This window comes from Heliangelus exortis, chromosome 17 (assembly GCF_036169615.1).
Source record: "Heliangelus exortis chromosome 17, bHelExo1.hap1, whole genome shotgun sequence".
Taxonomy (NCBI): domain Eukaryota; kingdom Metazoa; phylum Chordata; class Aves; order Apodiformes; family Trochilidae; genus Heliangelus; species Heliangelus exortis.
In genome coordinates this window covers 3757921-3778620 of record NC_092438.1, presented here as the reverse complement: position 1 = coordinate 3778620, position 20700 = coordinate 3757921, and the positions used below count along the sequence as shown (strand labels likewise).

Sequence of the window (20700 nt, the reverse complement as noted above, 5' to 3'; positions counted from 1 at the left end):
GTCAAGGATGGTGTAGAGTTTGGGGCAACTCAGTTTTAAATTGTGGGGAAGACTTTACAGTTTGAAAGGACCTAATGGACCCATAAAGACTATGCTAATCTTCTTAAGCTTTGCTAGCCAGGATTTTTCTTGTTTGCACACCCAAGGAATGTTATTGTTGGAAGTTCTTGCCTGAGAATTAAACAGATTGGTTTTATTTAAAACTTACCCTAAAAGGTCAACAGCCCAAGAAAGTTCGATATCTTCTTCACTCCTTTTTTTTTTTTTTCTCCTCAGTGTGTAACCTATCTCTGTACCCCCACTTGGGGTATTAACTTCACTACAACCAGATTTGCTTACAAAACCAAACTGTTTCTGCTTCCTGTGAACAATACTCTTTTTGGAAGGGTGTTTCAGTGTGTTCTCAGGCATCTCTGAGTATCTCAGAATTAGTATCTTGACCATAATATAAAGAAAGATGCAGTTGTGTAATATAAAGTTACTAATAAAATAACTCTTGATAGCACTAGAAGCTTTAAAAAAAAAACACTAATGGTCTAGGGACAATATTTTTCACTACTTGCATTTCAGTTCAGGGATTTCATGGGCCTCTTTAAACAGTAAAACTTAATTTGTGACCTGACATGCTGAGATAGCTTTGCCTGGAGTATCACTGGTGTATGAGTGCAGTCTGCCTTGCTTCAGTACCAGTGGAGAAAAAGAAAAAAGCAAGTGGTGTGAGGAAATCTTTGAGTTTAAGTAACCAGGAATAAGTGTCAATACCAACCTGGAACTGACTGTACACCTTGGTCTGCTGACCTAGCTGCATGGTGGTCACACAACTGGTTCATTTCAGTACAGTTGTATTTTGAAATTGTTTATTGGTTTTCTGTTGAATAAAATCTTTTGATAGTTTCAGTTTTCAGAAATTGTGAACTACGCAGTATCACTTGGAGATGTCTGTTCATGTTTGGAATTGTTAAAGGAGGAGGTAAAGAGTTTTTGTGACACTCAGAGTTTTCAAGGTTGACCAATGGGGCTGTTGGGAATATGAGGTAGGAGATATTAAAGAAGAAGTGAATTCAAACGGAGCAGTCTCTCTCAAGGTGCTCAGCCAGGTTCTGCACCAAAATTGCTTGTAAGTAAAATAGCAACTTAAACATTTGAGCTTCTTGTTTAAGAAGGAAATGTGAGAGAAATGGTTTATATTGTGATTCTTGAAATTAATTTAGATAGAAGCTTCCTCTAACTCTTCATCTGTTTGGTTTTTTTTTTGTTTGTTTGTTTGTTTGTTTGTTTTTTTTCCTGCGTTTTTCTAGTTGGGATTTTAGTTCTTGTGGAAGAACTGAAAACAACTAATGCCATTCACTTCTTGGACAAAAGCAAGTTTTATCTCCTTTTTGTTTGAATTACTAGAGCTGTGTTTGCCTGTGTAAACCCAGGCTTCTTGTTGGTGCAGAAAGCTTTTGTGGTGTCTTTGTCAGTAAAGAAATTGCATTCAAACACCATTCTGGGTTTAGCATGTCTTCATATGGAACTGAACGGAAGGACATAAACAGGGTGGATGAGAAAAGGTGAGGCAGATCAATGCTCACAAAACCTTGGGACCAGCTTGCTAGGATTGGGATCTACTTCCCTTGCTACTGTCAGGAATTCTCAGGCTTTCTGGCATGTTTTGTCTGGCTTAATAAATGTACTTTCCTGAGTGTTTGTCCAAAGGCATTATGTTTTGTACTTGGACTTATATCGTGGTAGCTAGGGGAGATGCACCAGCCTCCCTCAGCTGGTTGCTGTTCTGTTAGGTTCTTTCAAGACAATAGTGTTGGCTTGGTGGAATTTTATTAGGGAGAAAAGAAAATTCTTTAATTCATTATAATGATTAACTGACAATTGTGAAGTGATACTGTGTGAAGTAAACAACTGCTGTGCCTATATTGTTTATGAGAACACTGGGGCACAACTTTTCTTGAAATAGAGGTCTGACGGAAAACCAGACTTTTTAGGTACCGAGTAATTTCATGTTCTGAAGTTCTGTGGCTTATGCTTTCATGCATTAGAAAAACAGTAAATTAGGCTGTATCTTGGAATCCTGCAGCTTTTTGCACTGTAAAAAATGTCTTCAGTGCTTTTTCAGCGTGCTTGTGGTGGAGCCAGGGGAGGTGCTGTGGTGTTGAGTGGGCTTGATACAAGTTATGACTTTAGACTCTTAACTTGATACTGTTACAGCTAAGGTTATAAATGCGTTTGTGACCGGCTAGATATTAAGAGCTTAAAAGAGTGTGCAGATCAGAAAACTGCTTGTATTTGCTGATGTAGGAAGGCTGTATGTGGACAGCACAAGGACCAGAGGAGGAGGAAGAGCAGCAGTAGCAGTGTTAAACAGAAAAATCTTTACACAAGACCGTGCCTTTATAGCAATGGAAGCCAGAGGCTTGTTTATCAGCTTTCTCTCGTTTAATAGGTTCTAAATTTGCAGGGAGATTAAACTTGTATTTGAAATTAAGCTACCTCTCAGACCAGAATAATTCAGTTTAAGGGAAATAAAGGAAAATGAAGCCTGTTCTTCTGTTGCTGATGGGGATTTTCTTGACAGGTAGCCTGTCATTTTACAGCTCACAGTTCAAGGTTGCTCAAAAAAGTTAAATGAGGGAAAAAACACAGCAAACTACCTGAACAACTTGTACTGTTGTGCCATCAGTTACAATGCAGTTTACACTGAAACACTGTGCTATACTGGGACTAAGTGGAGGTCAGCCCGGGTTGCACTGAAGTCATTCTGGGTCACATCTCTAAAAAGCCGACTGCTGGCTACTGACCTTTTGCGTACTTTTAATAGAGTCAGAATTCCATACGTTACTGTTTTCTCACTGTTTGCACTTGTGGTAGCTTTGGGTACAGTTTATACCAGCTTAAGTTGTTACCTTAGTCCCTTTGTAAGATTATTACCCAGGTATGTCCAAACTTCTCACAGTGATTTGAACTCGATATGGAAGCTGTTGCATTATTAAGCAGAAGTCCTGATTTTGGTCCAAAAAGGACATGAGAGCAGGAATCTTTTCCCTGTATCCTTTTAAGTAACAGCAATTTCAATGAACAGCTTTATAGAAGGGCAAAAAAGCATCCTTTTGTTGCTGAAACTGAATTGTAAATATTTTGTTGTCATGCAGCCAAAAGTTGTTTCATGGTACTCTCAGATACAGCACAGCATGGAAATGATACATATGTAGTAAAAGGCTAAACATTTTAATTTTGCAAGTGCTGATGTAATCTGTCATATGTTTTCCCCCACAAAAAATAGCCATTATTCAGTGGCTTTTAGCTCCTAGGGTTACAAAGATCAGTCCTTGTAAATTCCACTGCTGCAGGTGCTCCTTTATCTTGCAGCTTGTTACTGTCAGCTTCTTACTTTAAGCTAAGGAGAAATAAAGGGATTTTTCTTGTCATTTTACATAGAGTTTCAGCTGATGCAGTGCTATTTATAACATGGGATTTTAATTTTGGCTCTTTGTAAACATTAGGAAATACCAGTTGTGTTTTAGACAAAGAGGTGCAGACACCTGTTTTAAATTCAGGATCAGGTGATAGAAGGTAGAGACATTTTCTTGGCTGTGTTAACAACTCATCTGCTTAATTAAGTCATTACTGTTGAGGACTTAGTCTTGCTAAAAACACTGCTAATAGAAAACACGAGAAATTAACTGTATTTCCCTATTGCTGGAAACACTGGTATTTTTTGTCCCTAAATCTTCTTCATAGAAATTCTTAAAAAAATTAAGTATCCCTGTTTATTATGTGATTATTTTTTTTAACATTCCCTGTCTTGTTTTGACAATCTTGTCTTGTGGCAGTGTTAAGTGACTACAAGAATAAAGTTTAGATTTCAGAATCATATTGAAACAAAAGAAGAAAGACCATGATCTCTCCCTTCATCTGGGTTCTTGATTGAACACTGTATTTTGGAGAGGCTGGGCTAGAAGGCTTGCTTTTGAATGACTGAAGACTTTTATTCAGGGACAAGACTTACACATTAAAATCATAATTGGAGATCTGTATTTTTTTTAACTTTTGCGAACTGTTATCTAATTCTTGCTTTCCTGACTACTACTAGCATTTTAACCAGCAAACGTCACATTTAATATCAGTAGTTTTACTCCATTATTGGTTTTATGAGGAGAAATGTTTTGGTTCTCAGTGTTTGGTAAACAGCCCTCCCCTCTCCCCAGGTCTCTAATATCAAATAATGGTTCTCAGTTGCATGGTAGCTTTAGTTGTCCTGTAGAGGTAAAAAGAAAAAAAAAAAAAAAATCTTTCTTCAAAATTTCTGAAGCTAATTGAGTAAAACTCACTTGCTGCTGAATAATTTTGGAATGCTCTTTTAAGTTCACTTGAAAGCAGACCTCCTTCTAACCTGCTGCAAAATCTGGATCATGTTGTAGTTCATTGTTTTCCTTAATTTTCAGTGTGTTCAACTGTGTAACTGTTTTTAACTATTGTTTTAATGTAGAATTGTGGTATTAGGGGCTTTAAAAGCAAGGTCAGAGTTCCTAAGCAGCCTTAAAGAGAGAGTTCCTTTCCTGTACCCCACACTCTTTGCTCCCCCTGCCATTATCCACTGATGTTGACAGCTCTTCTGAGACTGTAGGCTCAGCCAGATCAGCCAAATCTCCCATCTTGAGAGAGGCAGGAAGGAAACTTCCTGTTCTAGATAGCATAGGCTAAAGGCCTGTAACCTCATGGCACTGGAGGGAGAATGGTTTAGCCAGGTTTACAGGTGCTACACTGGAAGACTTTTTAATATGATAACTAGAGTTGCCAGATTGTGACACTTCTTATTTCAATGGGAAAGTTATTATTATAATACTATTATAGTAGAAGTTTTCAGCTGCAATTACAGTGTTAGCATCTGAGTTAATTATTTGCATTTTACTAAATGCAAGCATTGCATTAAATGGAAAATGTTTTTTATTCTTAGGAAAAATAAGAGTGAGAAATCTATTACTATAAAGGAGGGGGTTCTTCTATGGGTGAGGTGTGGTACACACTAATGTCAGTGTCAAACTCCATTTGAAAGAGTGTTGACTTACTCTTAAGATTACTTACTATTAAGATTCCAGTGTGGTTTTGTAATTTCATTTTTTACGTAGGTGTGTGGCGATGTTTAAATCATTTTTTTCAGTCACAGCTGGTTCATGCAGGTGGATTTAACAGCCCTTGGCAGCCTGCATCTCCAGCACACATGCGCACAGCAGGCATGAAACTGAGTGATTTTGGTCTCTGTTTCTGCCAGTAAGAGTTTTGAAATGTGCTGTGGGTCAAGTAGGATTATTGATGTGAGAACAGGCGGCTGCTGGCTGCTCATTTAACAGCTTTTCCTGGTTGCCAGCAGGGAGGCAGCCAGCCACAAGGTCCTGTCCAGTGTCAGATACTTTTATTCCTTAGATTAGGCACATTGGAGACATGCAGCTTCCTTGTACTCTGCCTCAGCAGAGGTAGAATAACTGATCTTATGTGTTGGAATTTATTTCTTACAGTTCTACTGCCAAAGATTTTATTTTGCCTGTTCCTGAAATTTTAGACAGGAAGCAATGTAGTTCTTTCGTTTCCTAGGTTTTATGTACTGTTCAATAAGGTGGTTTACCTGTGAATAAGTGCATGTGAGTCTGGGGAATGCCAAGCATTTTTATGTGCTCTTCTTAGAGGTAGAGAGTTTCACTTAAACTGTGATAAGGAAGCCTTTTTGTACTATAAGATAAAACATTCTGTTGGGCACAAAAACTGCTTACTGGTATTTTTTTTCGGACACAATGCTGGTGATGGAAATGGAAACTGAGAAATAGGTTGGATACATTTTAAAATACCCATCTGCTATTCTGGGAAACTTAAAAATTGTCCAGGGATTTAAAAATAATTAAAAAACAGGCAACCCAACCTGAAACTATTTAACATCTGAGACGTGATTCTTCTGGGCTGGACTAAAACTAAGCCAGCAGCAGTTCTCTTCTCTGCCAACATCTACCAAGAAGGGAGCAAGGATCACACTGATTCTTTTCCTGTGGGTTCCTGCAGTCATAGCTTAATGGCTGCTTTCAGATGATGCAGTCTAACAGCTACAGACCCAACTCCTTGTCTCCTCCTCCTTCGTTGCTGGAGAATGCTGGTTTGTGTAGGCTTTCAATGGGTATTTGGGTCTCTATCATTTGATGTGCCCTTGCAAGGTAGAAGGGTGAGCTGATCTTATTACTAGTATTTCAGATGTGAAAATGGAGCAACTTAATGCTTTAATAAAACTGGCTAAAACAGTGTTTCTAAAACTTGAGTTAGAAAAAATGTTGCTAATTTGCAAATTAACATAAAGGTCTGCTTCAGTGAGTGTTTGCGTTGAGCAATACAGAATTTTGGTCTCTGCTTGAAAAAAAAAACCCTCTGAAACTGGCCTTCTACAAAGCAAAGCTGAAGCATGGCAGAACCAAAACTGGCAGGACTAGTCTAGACATGTGTAACTGAACACTGTGATTTGCATATGAACGCATCTTAGTTTCATGTTGAGAGTGACATGTTTTCCAGCTACGAATGACTCTTGTGAAGCTATAGTATCCTCCATGCAGAACTTAGGATATGCCTTGCTTTTGTGATGGATTCAGTTCCTCTTGACTTTGCCCATGGAGGGCATTAACATCTCAGACTGGGAGGCTGCTGCTGTGCTTTAAGTCCCCTGTCCTGCATGTTGGTTCAATCAAAAGTGGTCTGAGCACCTTTTGCACAGGTACTAAGTGGTAAATGTGCTCTAGTGGCTGATGTAGACTCTCCTGCAGACTGTCCAACTCATCTTCTGTTAACCTGAATAAAAGGCATTTTCTGTGGACATCAGGTGCTCAGCAGCAAGTATTTGGTCTGCAGCACTATTGCTCTGTGTATACATTGCCTGACAGAATTTCACTTAGGGAATCAGCAGGAAAAAGTACCACATGCATGTTGTCTTTACCTTTTGCCACTTGAAATGAATGTAAAATGGAAGAGGCTCCTGCACTTCATCTGTGTGTAGCTATTTGTCTTGTACAGAGAGTAATAGTGCATTTAATCTAAGCAAACTCCTGCTTGATATAAACAGCCTCTGGACTATGTGTTGGAAAAATGTGAAGGAAGGTTTCTACCCAGTTGTCCTGACTTTCTGATACTCTGAAGTACCATTGCATTGTATCCTCTGCCCTTTCATGCACGAACACCTCCAGGTAATTTGCAGATTTGAAACTCAAGTGTAAGTATGCACATATTGTCCATCTGCTATGTGTAGCAGTCATGCAAACAGCACTTCTTAGTTTTATTTTGCCACATGGCATTGACATATGCTTTACCTGCTCAGTCCTTTCTGGTAATCGTCTGACTAACTTTACAGCAAGAATTAAAAAATCACTGAAAATGAAATAGTACCTTTCTTAAGTGGTTGGAGATCTCTAAATATTTACTCAATAAAGTATGTCAGTGCTCTGGTTTGTTTGTTTTAAAGTTCACTAGATCCTCTCAGTTTATTGGTATAATCACATTAGCTGTCCTTAATATGTGAATTGTAAACTGTTCTGCAGAGTCATGAGACTTTTTCTTGGCTGTTGTACTGAAATGGAGCAGCTGGAACTTAGAATGCCAAAAACATATTTGCGCCGTGGCTAAATGTAAGGATGACTCAGCTGAAATTTCTGATGCTGATCTGCAGGCTGGGAGCTCCCTAAGCATGGGGCTTGCCCACAGCAGCTTACGTCTTACACCCACTGCCTTGTCACAAACAACTTATGTGACCCCTGTGCAGATACACTAAAATATAACCAGGTATTTTTATGCTCTACCAGTGTTAATTTCCTTGACTTGGCTGTATTCAGAAATGTTGTTTTCTTTTTTTTTTTAAACCTGACAAAAATTATGTGAAGTGAGAAGAATTTACAGAATGCTGTGAAATTGGAGGAGAAAAATAACAGCGGTGTCCTGTGCTTGCTGGTTTTTTATCTAACTGAGAAAGAAGTCTTAGAACTTCTAGAATTGAGAGGGAGGTGGGGAAGGAAAAATATATATTTTTTAATATATAAATATATTTTTAAATATATATTTTTAAATATATTTTAATATTTTTAATATATTTTTAAATACTTTTTTTGCCTTTTTTTTTTTTTTTTTTTTTTTTGGTTTGGTTTTTTAACCAACGAAACTTGTTAATAGGAAATGGTCAAATTTAAGGGGAAATCTGCTCTGATAAAGTAATTTCTGGTTAGTCTTGAATTGAAAGTTTTGCAAGTTATAGCTTCTGTTTCTCTTTAGATCTGCTTTCCTCTCTTTGTAGTTGTGTTTGAAACTATTCAATCAGTGGAAGATGGGGACAAATAAAGATCAAAGTGTGGTGATTCAGAGCAGTGGGATCTGTTTCCAGCTTTGATGTTGGAATAGAAAGGGCAGGCGCTACAGCTTCTTTTGGTTCTGTTTCCTCATCTATAAAATGAGGATCATCACACTTAGGATGACCATCACTTCCTCATCTGTGACCAGCTCAGACTTTGATAGGCAAGAAGGGTTCCTGACTGTGCAGTTGTAAGCTGTCAAATGCTTTGCAACTGAAAATGACGCTATAGTTAACAACCCTTAGGGCATGGGTTGCTACTTGTGTCTGTGTGGCTTTTAAACAGAAGCCTCTGAGCTATGCTTTTTTGTTGTTGAGTATTACAGCCCATCTACAGCAGTGATATCTCTGTATTGCATCATTCTGTGGGAGAATCACAAACCTGCAGCACTTGAAAGGAAGTGGCTTTTGTGATCAGTTTACAGCAAAGTTAGTGATTTTAAGATAAAATTTCCTGCTAGAAATTTCCCTAACTTGTACCAATATGGGATGAAAGTTAATTTTACTAAATAGCCTGTCACTGTAAATAGTTCTTAAGCCAATAATGGAAATGGTGATCACATTTTTATTACTGTGTCAGTTTTGGTTTGATTGTATGGTGCTTTACCCTGTTTTTGAGAGAAATCAGAGAACACAGAAATGTGTTGATGTACCTTTTCCTGTTACTGAGTAGGAAGTGGGCTGCAAGGGCAAGCCTTTTAGTTTTATGCCATTGTTATTCATAACCAGAAAGTCTCTGAGTTTGCTGCAGACAGCTTCAGAGCTATGGGACTACATTACAAACAGTGAAGTGGTGGTGTCTTGTGCTGTTCACTATTACTGTGTGCCAGATAGTGTTTCCACACTGGAATTTGGGAATGTGGTGTATCTCAGTATTTGTATGTACATGCACAGAGGTTATAATGGGAGATAGTGTTTCATGTTACTTTTTTGCAATGACAATGTGGAAATTTGTGATTAGTACTGTTGAAGATCTGATAAGTACTGGTAAAGATTGCAGTATCACATTAGAGTGAGTTATGTGCTGTGGTAGCTGTGTAAAACCAGTAAAAGTGGCAGTAATGTCATGTGAAGGTTTAAAAGCTCTGAGCTACAAAAAGTGCAATAAAATTAGATATATCACATGATTAAGCTGGTTTAATACAAATATAAATAAATACACAATAAGAGAGAATAAAGCAGGTGGGTCTATTTCTTTCTTTAAATATTGAACTTCTGCGTTTACCTTTTTTTCCATTTGATCTATTTTCTCTCCTCAGGATTGGAATCTGACATGGCACACAGAAAATCCAGACTTTACCCAATGCTTTCAGAACACAGTCCTGATCTGGATTCCTTGTGCTTACCTGTGGGTCTGCTTCCCAGTGTACTTCCTATACCTTCGTTGTCATGACAGGGGATACATACAGATGTCAAATCTCAACAAAGCCAAAACGGTGTGTGACTTTTTAAAATCAGAATTTATTAAGCTTGTCTGGAAGTTTGAATCTATTTTTGGCTATGGTTTCGTGGGCTATTTTAGTCGAGCATCAATCTTGGCCTGCATGTACACTTGAGCTGCAACTTGCTTGTTCTACTTGTGTTTGATTTCCACACATTATGGGTTTCTGTTGCCCTTTTATCAGTAGGCTTTCTGAGATTTATTCTGACATGGCAAAAACCATGCAAATCCTTTGTAAGTCCAGTTAGAGAAGACTGTTTTAAGGTATTTTAATCTCGAGGCCTTTATTTCAATAATAAAAAGAATTCATTATCCTGTCAACTTCTTAAGTTACAAAGCACAGATTTCTAGAGCTGCTGCAGGTGTTCTATGTCACTGCCATTGTGAAATACGTACTTAATGTTTTCTTACTTTTTTTCCCCCCTGTAGAATGAGTGAAAAGTTTTAAGAAGGACTGTAGTAGTATGGAGTGTTGCAATCTGTTATTCAGGAGTGATTCACCAGCTTTCTGCTTCATAACACATTGAATTATATGGTACTAAAAATTAGTGAACTTTTCTTCTACAGCCAAATTACTCAGTTTTTTGTGCATATTGTAGAACTGTCCAAAAGAGAAGAGCTGATGACTCCTCCTTTACTAACACACAACATACAGTGTTCATGTATATACTGTGCTGCCAAATCTGTGTGAACTGATGTATGAAACACTTTTGTATTGTAGGCTTTGGGTTTAATATTGTGGATAGTCTGCTGGGCAGACCTCTTCTACTCTTTCTGGGAAAGAAGTCGAGCTCCCTTTTTTCTTGTTACGCCTACAGTATTGGGTATAACAATGGTAAGTTCTTCTGTTACAGCCTTTGTTAATGTCAAGCAGTAACACACATCTTAGTTTTACTCAGTGTTGTAATTCTTGGAGCTGCAATCTGTACATACAGATTTAATCTGCAGTTGAACTCTGAAATACTGACTCTGAAATGCCTTGGGTTTTTTAAATAAAATAAAAATGGAAAAAAAACCCCAACCCAGCTGTGCTCAGTGTGTTGCATGTCAGCACACAAACAGGTGCTAGTTGTCTTGCCTTGAGTTGGTGGGCTGTAGTTATTATTTATTCAATAGCTTGACTCAAGGATGGGGTGGAGGAATCAAGTAGGGGGACTGACTGAAACCCAGATAATACAAATCACAATGAACTTGGTAAAAGACTGTCACAGGCATTGCATTGTTGTGTATCTTGTTACAAACTCTTTTAGTTATGACATTTTTAGTGCATGTTTTGTTACATTTGGTGGCAGGGAGAAAGTCCTAAGAGTCTTACAAAGCACATAGTTGTACTTTATACCTAGATGGGCACATATTGCCTACTTTCATACCAGTATCTCTGCAGCATACATGGCAAGGGAAATGCCTTGCTATTAATTTGTTGTCAGTTGCCTTACATTTATCACAGACTTGGAATGGTGGTGATTGAACATGTTACTCGAGGAGAGGGACAGGGCAGCATACAACAGTCCCCACATCAACAACAAAAAAACTAAAAAAGTTCAAACAGACCTGAAACATACTGACAGATGGAAGAAATATTAAATTGTGGCCATTTAATAATGAAATTGTCAAGCATTTGTCAGGCTGGTTGAAAGTGCACTGTGCAGCTGCAAAGTGAGGTTAATAAATTGTACCAGCTTTCTTAAGGACTCTGAAAAAATACAGAGACAAAATAACATTTGAACAGGTTGTTTGCTGTTGTGGCTATATGGAGACAAATATTTTTATTTTAAAAAGAATTGGTCAGGAAATAGTTGGAAGGGATGTAGTGTTCCTGTAATTGCATGCAACCCTAAAAGTAAAGAAATAGACTGATAGCTTTTGACAGAGACTTTATGGACATAGCCTTTTACTTCTGTATTTTTTATATATATATATATATACACAGACACATATATATATATATAGATATATATATATACATATATATATCTGTGTCTTCTTTTTTTGGTACACTTCCTATGTTTGATTGTCTGGAGAAATGCCTATTTAAAGATATTTTTGAAGTACACTTAAAATCTCTGTGTGTTACAATGTATTGGAGATATTAGCTGTAAAATGTTACATAAACACACTTTAGCACAGTACCTTAGATATGAGTGTAGTGTGAAATTTAAAGCTTGTGACCATATTTTTATCTTCATTTCTCCACAGTTGCTTGCTACATTTTTAATACAATATGAAAGACTAAAAGGTGTCCAGTCTTCAGGTGTAATGATGATTTTCTGGCTCATCTCATTGTCATGTGCCACAGTGATTTTTAGATCCAAAGTAATACATGCCTTAAAAACGGTAAGTGATTGCAAAATAATCCCAAATGCTACAGTAACAGAGTAGTTCCTTGCTAAAGGAACTTGCCAGTCAAGTCAGTTAATGACTCATTCAGTGTACTGTCATTCCTTGGGTTATAAAAGCAAAACAAGCAAGACTTAATGGCCTTACTTTGGAAATGCTGGTGAAATTCACAGTGATCTTAACTGCAGCAGTCTCCAAGAAAATTTTTCTGGCTGTTCCAGAAAGGGGATGTATCTGCATGAGTACAAAAAAGTGTATAATCTGTGATACAAAACTGTTTTAGGGGTTTACGTCATCTTCCTGTTGATTATAGAGTGGATTTCCTGAAACAGTTGATTTGATGGTCACACCTGCTGAGACAAAATGAAAGTGTGCAAGTGAAACATTTTTAAGTCAGTCTGCTTTATAGTAAGGCAGCCTCAAATATTGGATTAATTGTGGAGCTGCCTGAAAGTAGCATATTCATTTTATTACTTAAAGCCTTTAAACCAGGTAGTGGATTTTGAGAACTTTCAGCCAGCTTTTCTCTTTAGTTGTTGGGGGTGGGATTTTACTGGTGGGTGGAGGTGTGTCCCCATTTGGCCCTGTGCTTTGATGTCTGTGTGTTATGCTGTATGTATCAGTCTGAGTCAAAAACATGTAAGAACCTCTGGAATTAAAATACAACACAACAAACTATAATGTAAATACTGCTCTTCTTATTATTTTTTGTGTGCCTACTAATTAATGAATTTGCCTTGTTCCTGGAAAGAATACCTTGACTTCCAATTGGAGTATGCTGTGTTAATATAAACTGTGTTGTAAAAAGAGTTTCTCTACTGAAGTTTTTCATGCTTGAGTGTTTATGGCAGTGACTGATTAAAAATAAATGGTATCTTTCATCTCTTTCCTCTTTCTTAACCTTACCTTTACCAAAATGGGCATTGACTTTATTTGCATCAGATGAAGTAGTGTAACATTTATGGATTTTGCTGGATTTACAGTAAAGATCTGATTTATGTTTAGTAGTAATATGCTCTTCTAAAGAAATTCTTCAGGCCTTCTAATTGCAGTATTACCTTCCTTTGTAGGGTGCTGGAGTGGATTCATTCCGTTATGTCACCTTTGGCATCTACTTCATCTTGTTACTTGTACAGCTCATCCTGTGTTGTTTCCCAGAAGGACCACCTTTGTTTTCTGAAACAGTAAAGGATCCTGTAAGTGTTCAGTCTGCAGTGAGTGCTGAGCATCATATGTGCAGTATTCTGTACAGTGAGTTACAGGCCCATAGTCTTCCATATGCCAGACAATTTGAATATTTTGTCTTGTTTGCAACAGAGTGTTCCTTCTGCTCTTTAGTTCATGACACGGAAGATGAAGGCTGTAACAGTAAAAACAGGGTAGGCTGTATTGAAGAGAGAGAGCAAAAATGTTGTTTCTGTCATTCCTGAATAGGTTCCTGTCGGTTAAGTCATATGTAGATATATAGATGGTATATCTACAATATATATTTACAATAGAGATTCAGTAGTGTTTCTGGCAAATGGTGAGAAATTCTGGTGTGAAGTGCTGCCTTTCTAGTAGGCAGTAGGCAGTAATGCATAAGGAAAACTTGAGAATCTGGATAGATACTTTTGATTTTTATGTTTACCTCTCTTGGGTCATGCAAAAATGAACCAACTCAATTGTAAGAACATTTAGAGGGTGGTCTGGATTTAGAAATGTAATTTTATCTGGACGTGATCTTTTTTGCATGTGTCCTTAATCATATGTTGTAGCTATATTGCATGGATCTAAAGTGACCCAAGGGATGCTGGATCATTATACTGTTTGCTCTGGGCTAGACCTTCTTTGTCACAGTGAAGTGACACCTGTCACTGCCTGGAGTTTGGATGTGCCAAGTTTAGAAACCTCAGTTCTGTATTTTTCATAAGGCATAATTCTGATTTGATGGATGTTAGGAAGCACTGACTGACAAAGGAAAAAGTGTGAGGAGGAAAATAAATGTTGCCTTTAACTGGAAAAGGTCTACAGCTAATTGCACTTAGTGAATTCTCTGCCCTTGTCCTGTGTGCCAGTGGTGCCCTGCATTACCAGTGGCAAACACTGTGCAGGTATATGTGTTTTAATTGTGGTATTCTAATGGCATCTGATCACTTTTGTAGATGGAAATACCCAAGTTGCTCCAATTATACTTAATGATAAAAAACTAGTGGTTTGTATGCCAAAGGGATAGCTGGTTTTAGCCTTCTTTAGATACTGTTCAGAGCAGTGATAGAGGCAAGAGAGATATCTGCACTGGAATTCTGGAAGTAAATCAACTTCAGTGCCTTTGAAATTCTTCCAGCCTTCTTTCTGCTGTTTTAATCCAACCAGATTAGGAGAGGATGTAAACCTGGAGCAGTTGAAACAGACAGCCTTTGTGCTTGATGAAGAACATGAGGTAGATGCATACATTTATGTATATTTACATTTTCCATCTTATTGATGAATGAGATGCAGGGGTTTTAGGGTCTGTTTTGGGTTGCTTGCATGGAGCTACAAATTAATTTTCATATGTGTCTCTTTCAACGGTGTCACAGCACTTGGCTTTTGGTGGTTGATATGGAGGTCTTTTCCAACCATGACAATTATGTGACTGCTAGAGCAGTAGAATGGAAATTTTCATTTATGACTGATTCAGCCCAATTAACATACTTAGTCTCTCATATGGTAGCATACCTTGCACTGATGCAGGTAGGCACTGATTATGACATCCTGAGACACTGTCTTACCAGCATTGTCTTTTAAAATCCCTTCACCTACTTGTTGCATTCCAGTAGTCTAGTCTGCTGGCAGCCCTGAAGCTGTGCTTGTGTTTTCAAGCTCTCAACAAGTTCAGTAATGGGAAAAAAATACTACAAACAAAAGGAATTCCAAAACCATCTTTTCTGCTTTGTTTGTTTCTTTTGGCCCTGTATCAGTCACTTTGTATGTGGATTGATTTGTTTTTCTCTCCTTTAGAATCCGTGTCCAGAGTTCAGTGCTTCTTTTCTCTCCAGAATCACATTCTGGTGGATCACTGGGTAAGATCAAGATGATGCACAAGCACCAGTTAAAGTTAGATGGCAATTTAGGATCTTGCTTTCAGAATTAAATTAGCAACAACCATGCAATAATAATATTACTTATTTTGATGGGTTGTTTTGAAGATAGATGTAATTGATATTTTTTTTCAAATCTGATTAATCTTTTTAAACTTCCTTTGCAGGGTCTTAGTATTTTTAAATTTTGCCAGTATATATTTAGTGGGTCTGCTAAAAGGATACAGTAAAAATTATTTCCTTGGGAAATGTAAGAAGATAGAAATTATCTGCTGTATTCAGAAACCAAGGCCTTCAAAACTCTTAGCTCTTTTTGTCCAATAAGTTGCTGTTGTTGTTTTTTTTTTTTATTCACTTAGTTTTAGTTATGCTACATGATTCTATCTCCATACATGTTCTTGTAAGTTCAAACACAAAACCATGTAAAATAGCATTGGGGTATAATTGTGGTTAGTAGTTGGCCAGAGTTCCAAGAGAAAGCTAGATGAAAGGTGTTGCTTTGTAAAATTAAAGGCTAATAAAGATTTTGAAACTTGGTATGCATGGGAATATTAATTACCTGGCTGATTTTCAAATGAGATCACTCCATCCTTTCTTTTATTTTCCCTGGAATTTTAATTCTGTGGCACATTCTGGATCCTTAGATGTTTTGGTGTTTAATTCTCACAGTAAAGACACAGGGAGGATGTATGTATGGTTCAGCATCTGGGCCTGAGTTGCTATAGGTGCTAACTCTTGCATGGTTTTTTGTGTAGGAGTGTCTGGATGTAAGGATGCAAATATATCTATATACACACACACATATCTCCCATGTTCTTAAATGTGTTGTGTTGATTCTTTCTAATACAGGCTGATGGTCCAGGGTTATCGGAGACCTTTGGAAGCCAAGGATTTGTGGTCATTAAATAAAGAGGACAAATCAGAGGAGGTGGTGCCAAGTTTAGCTAGAAACTGGGCAAAAGAGTGGGCAAAGACCAAGAGGTAAGTTCAGTTGTCATGGCTGGCAGCTCTTCCAAGAAGTGGAGGTTCAAAAGCTCAATTACTCAGACTCTACTTAGATGTGCCTGTCACCTGCTTTTTTAAGGCCCAAGTGGCAGCTCTCTATTTGTCCTGAATTTGTACTGAACAAGAACCAAGAGCCTTGTGTGTCTTCTTTATGAAGAGCTGTGTCAAGTTTCCCTTAGTCTTTCATGATCCACAGCTGATTATTGTTACTTTTGATGTGTAGTTTTTTACCCGCAGAGGGAATATTTTCACAGAAATTCAGTCACATAATTTAGGAGCTTGGGCTCCCTCTATAGTTAGTGAAGCCTCAGGAGGGCAGTTCAGGGTGTAAAAATGTTAAGTGTATTCCTTTCCTTTGAATATATAGGGAGCTCAGGCATCTAATCCAGATGACTAAAATTAGAAAGACTTCTTGCCTGCAGTTTCCATTCTACTTTCATCATCCTTTACTGCAGGAAATAGAAGTACCTTTTCATTGAAGGAAAATTGCTTGCTTACACAATGTATTTTTACATCTTGTCCTAGTAGTTGAGCAGTATGTAGCTTGGCATAAGCCAGATGTATGAAATGAATGTGTTTATTCCATTGGGGATGACTAGGCATAAATCTGACTGCAGTCTTTTAATTCCAGTGGTACAGTGAGGTCTTGAATCTGATGAAAGTTCAGCATACTGGATTCTAGAATAGTAATGTCATTTGCTCTTGAAGTTTAACATAAGTTACAGCCCTATATCTCATTCACTAGGGCAGACCTATAGGAGAGATTCAACAGAAATGTTACCTATCCTTACAAAGAAGACCATTTTTAAAGGGCCAGTTTGTTTAGCTATAGTTAAATGATTAAAAAGATGTTTGTTTGACAATAAAATGCAGTTAAACTATTAAGCAGAGCAATAAGCATCTCATAAAAATCTCATTTGTTTGTACTGTGCATTTTTCCAGTTTTCTTTGTTCTTGAATAAAGGCTCTGTTATGTATCTATTCTATTTTCAGGCAACCATTAAATATGTTATACCTGCCCAAAAAGCAGCAAAAGTCAAGCAATTCAAATGGTGATATGACAGAAGAGGCTGAAGCTTTGATTATAAAACCATCTCAGAAGAGCTCTGAAGCATCTCTGTTCAAGGTGTTATATAAAACCTTTGGACCATATTTTCTCATGAGCTTCCTGTTTAAAGCTGCACATGATCTCTTGATGTTTACAGGCCCAGAAATTCTGAAGTAAGACCTATATACTTTATTATTATATTAGAAGTAGGTGAATAGAATTTAAAACACAGTGATATTTCACTCCCCAATCTGCCTTTCCTTCAGCTGGTTCTGGGGAAAGGTTGTCATGCAAGTTAGAGACCGTGCATGCAAGTTATTTTGGTCTGTTAGTTTTTGGTTTATAACAGCATGTATTAAATATTTTACTTCTTATATTGCTTTCTAACACTAAGAAGGAGGCAGGACAGGAACAAAATCAACAGTAGCATGAGAGTTGACTTAATTCTTACCTGTAATGTGGGACAGTAAGTCACAGTATGTGAAGCAACAGAGAGCTAAAGGAGTAGTAGTTGTATTACTTGTAGGTGAGAAGTAAAAGTGTTGCATTTTAAGTAAGTGGTTGTATTTTAGCTGGGGGCAATGTGACTTCAGTGTAGCTTCAAGAGAATGCTGTACATGTAAGGTATGTGATACTTCATGTTTTAAAGTAGCACATTACTAGGAAAAGGGAGTGATGTGTGCTAATATAAAATCATCTCCAGTTTCTAAGAAATTTGCTTAAGGGTTCTATCTAAGTTTTGTAGTTTGGGTGCTTGCATGACCCGTATAATGTGTGGAATACTCTAAAGTTGTAACCCTGACATTTCATTTTGTTTTTGATAACTCCAGAGAACTAATTCCTCTCTCCACAGACTGCTAATCAAATTTGTAAATAACAAAGCTGCCCCAAACTGGCAAGGATACTTTTATACCGGGCTGCTGTTTGTTTGTGCCTGTCTGCAGACACTGATTCTTCACCAGTATTTCCATATTTGCTTTGTTACTGGAATGAGGCTCAAAACAGCTATTGTTGGTGTAATTTACCGAAAGGTAGGTGTTTCTTTAAACATAAGACAGTCAAGTCTGGGTGACTGTGCAAATTCATTGAATCAGTATGGATAATTAAAATACTAAGGAGACTCTGATAGGCTGATTCCTAACACTATAAGGGAGTATCTAGTCTATAAGGAAAAGCTTTTAAGATAGAGGAATTTTCTAGTTTACTAGTTAAAGTTTAGGCACCTTCTTCCCACTGCCAAACGGGGGAAACATTATCTCATTTAGACAAGGAGTGTGAAACTGCTTCAGTTTATGCAGAAATGAAGATGCACCTACACTTACAGCCTCATTTGGGCCTTAGTATCAGTGCCATCTCTTCTTGGAATAAGCAGGAACGTTTTTGGAAGCTGTGGACGGGTTGTTTTGTGTGAGAAAAACGTGTGACAAGAAGTTAAGATCTCACATCTTGCACTAAAAAAACAAAAGATGCCAATGATACTCCCCAAAGCAATAAAACCACCAAGCAGTCTTTACCCCAAAGATTGCTTATTGTGTTTAATTCTTTTTTAGTTTAAATCCAGCTGTTTGCTTCCAACTATACAACTGGCATTTTGTAAGATATGCTGGGTAAATAGAATATGAAGCAGGAAGAGGTTTGCTTATAATTTTAAAGATGAAACTCTGTAGAGCAATTGAATTTTGTGGAAAAAATGCAAATGAGTCAGTCTTCATGTTGCCTTAGTTTTTGTTTTTATTTTTAATCTTCACCTAGGCACTAGTTATTACAAATTCTGCTAGAAAGACTTCAACTGTGGGTGAGATTGTGAATCTCATGTCTGTGGATGCTCAGAGATTCATGGACTTGGCTACCTATATAAACATGATTTGGTCTGCACCTTTCCAAGTGATATTAGCACTGTACTTACTGTGGCAGGTGAGTATTGTCTGTTGTTTGCTGCTTTGATTTTGCAAGGTGCTGCTTCCTTTTGTCATGCTACAAACAGCTGTTTAGACCACTGGGGGATTTACAGCAGTGTGGTAGAAATGCTGTTTAGAAGCTGTTCAGAGGTGGTTTTGTTGCTGCTGTCAAAAAGTAAGGCAGGAGATTCTGAATTTGCACACCTGAGCACACATGGGAAGGATGCTGATGACAGCTTCTATCTTCTGTGCACCTGCAGCACTTTAATTTAAAGAGGAGTGGCCTTGGTTCTGTGCTCTGTGAGCCACTGTGTAAGATTTCTGGTCTAGAAAGCCACAAGGCTGATTCCTCCTGATTCTCACTGTGATTCTGAAAGGTGAAATTCCCCAAGAAGTTGCTCAGTCCCTGAATGGGTCTCTACTTAGGAAAAACAGGCAAACCAGCCAAAAGTGGAGAACATGAAAATTATCTATCTGTGCATGAACAGGGAGATAGACATATAAAGAAATCAATCTATATCTGTATCTACTTCTCTCTGTATGGGGGCTACATATTTATGGTTGTTTAAAAAAGGAAAGCACATAAACATTAGCCCAAGCCCATACTTGATCCTTCTTCCTTCAAGCTGTTCTTGAAAAGGGAAGGTTGAAAAGCTATTTCAGAACTCTTCTGTGTAGCATATGCAGTGTTTTGGCCCAATATTTAGAAAATGAGTTTCAATAAATGTTAATGATTATGTACTTTTCAGAATTTAGGTCCTTCAGTGCTGGCAGGCGTGGCTGTTATGATCCTTTTGGTTCCAATAAATGCTGTGATGGCAATGAAGACAAAAACCTATCAGGTTAGAACATTTATGTATGCAACAGAGCTTCTAAGAAACATGTTCTGTTCTTTAACTTGTTTCTGGCGTGTGTTCTTTCAATTTTTTTTTTCTCTCCCTCTATTTATCTCTTAGAAAAAGGGAAGGGAAAGAAAGGTCAGAGGTCTTGCATGTGCAGAGTAAACAAACTCATGTATTTTTCAGCCTTGGAGTGTATCTGTACGTAATGGTCTGAAAGTTTTATAGCAATTAAACCCAAAGTAGCAGGCTAGCCAGCTTCTTGAAATGCCCAATAATTGGATTTGGTTAAGTTTTAGTTTTAACTTGCTGTCTAAGAACTTAAGTGCAGATATAAATTATTGCCTGCAATTTCACCTTGATGAGTGAAATATTGATATTTCCAGATTGGTGGTTGCAGTGTTGGGGGCTGTGTGTGGTCTGTTCTTAGTGGGTTTGGGTTTGTTTTGTTTTTTGTTGTTGTTGTTCCCCAGCCCTCCACCACTGAAAGGGTGAGAAGGGAGAGAAGCTTTAGTTGTTGGCTCTTCATCAATTGTATTTAGAAGGGATCAGTTTGTTAGAGTGAGAGTGCACATAAGTTAATGTAGATTCAAGCACTCATGCAAAAACTGCTTCCAACAGCCCCATTATATGCTGCATGGGGACATCCACTAAAGGACAGAAGAGACTGATTTATTTAAATGAAACCTTTTAGCTCTTAGGTGTTCAGCT

General features: G+C 37.7%; 1 protein-coding gene across 5 annotated transcripts in view; it reads left to right on the top strand.

The window, feature by feature from the left end:
- The window catches only part of LOC139804264 (multidrug resistance-associated protein 1), a 49600-nt gene that overhangs the window by 2310 nt on the left and 26590 nt on the right, over positions 1 to 20700 (top strand). For 4 of the 5 annotated variants that reach the window (XR_011729310.1, XM_071761327.1, XM_071761328.1 and 1 more), the window contains exons 2-11: positions 9619 to 9795; positions 10522 to 10635; positions 11997 to 12134; positions 13208 to 13333; positions 15120 to 15181; positions 16049 to 16180; positions 17198 to 17425; positions 18106 to 18283; positions 19005 to 19166; positions 19900 to 19992. Coding sequence is in view for 4 of the 5 variants with exons in the window: in XM_071761327.1 (XP_071617428.1) it covers positions 9619 to 9795; positions 10522 to 10635; positions 11997 to 12134; positions 13208 to 13333; positions 15120 to 15181; positions 16049 to 16180; positions 17198 to 17425; positions 18106 to 18283; positions 19005 to 19166; positions 19900 to 19992 (1410 nt within the window). In the remaining variant the exon portion in view is untranslated. Of the gene's footprint in view, positions 1 to 9618; positions 9796 to 10521; positions 10636 to 11996; positions 12135 to 13207; positions 13334 to 15119; positions 15182 to 16048; positions 16181 to 17197; positions 17426 to 18105; positions 18284 to 19004; positions 19167 to 19899; positions 19993 to 20700 lie in introns of those variants that run through there. The other variant, XM_071761329.1, reaches the window with a different exon arrangement.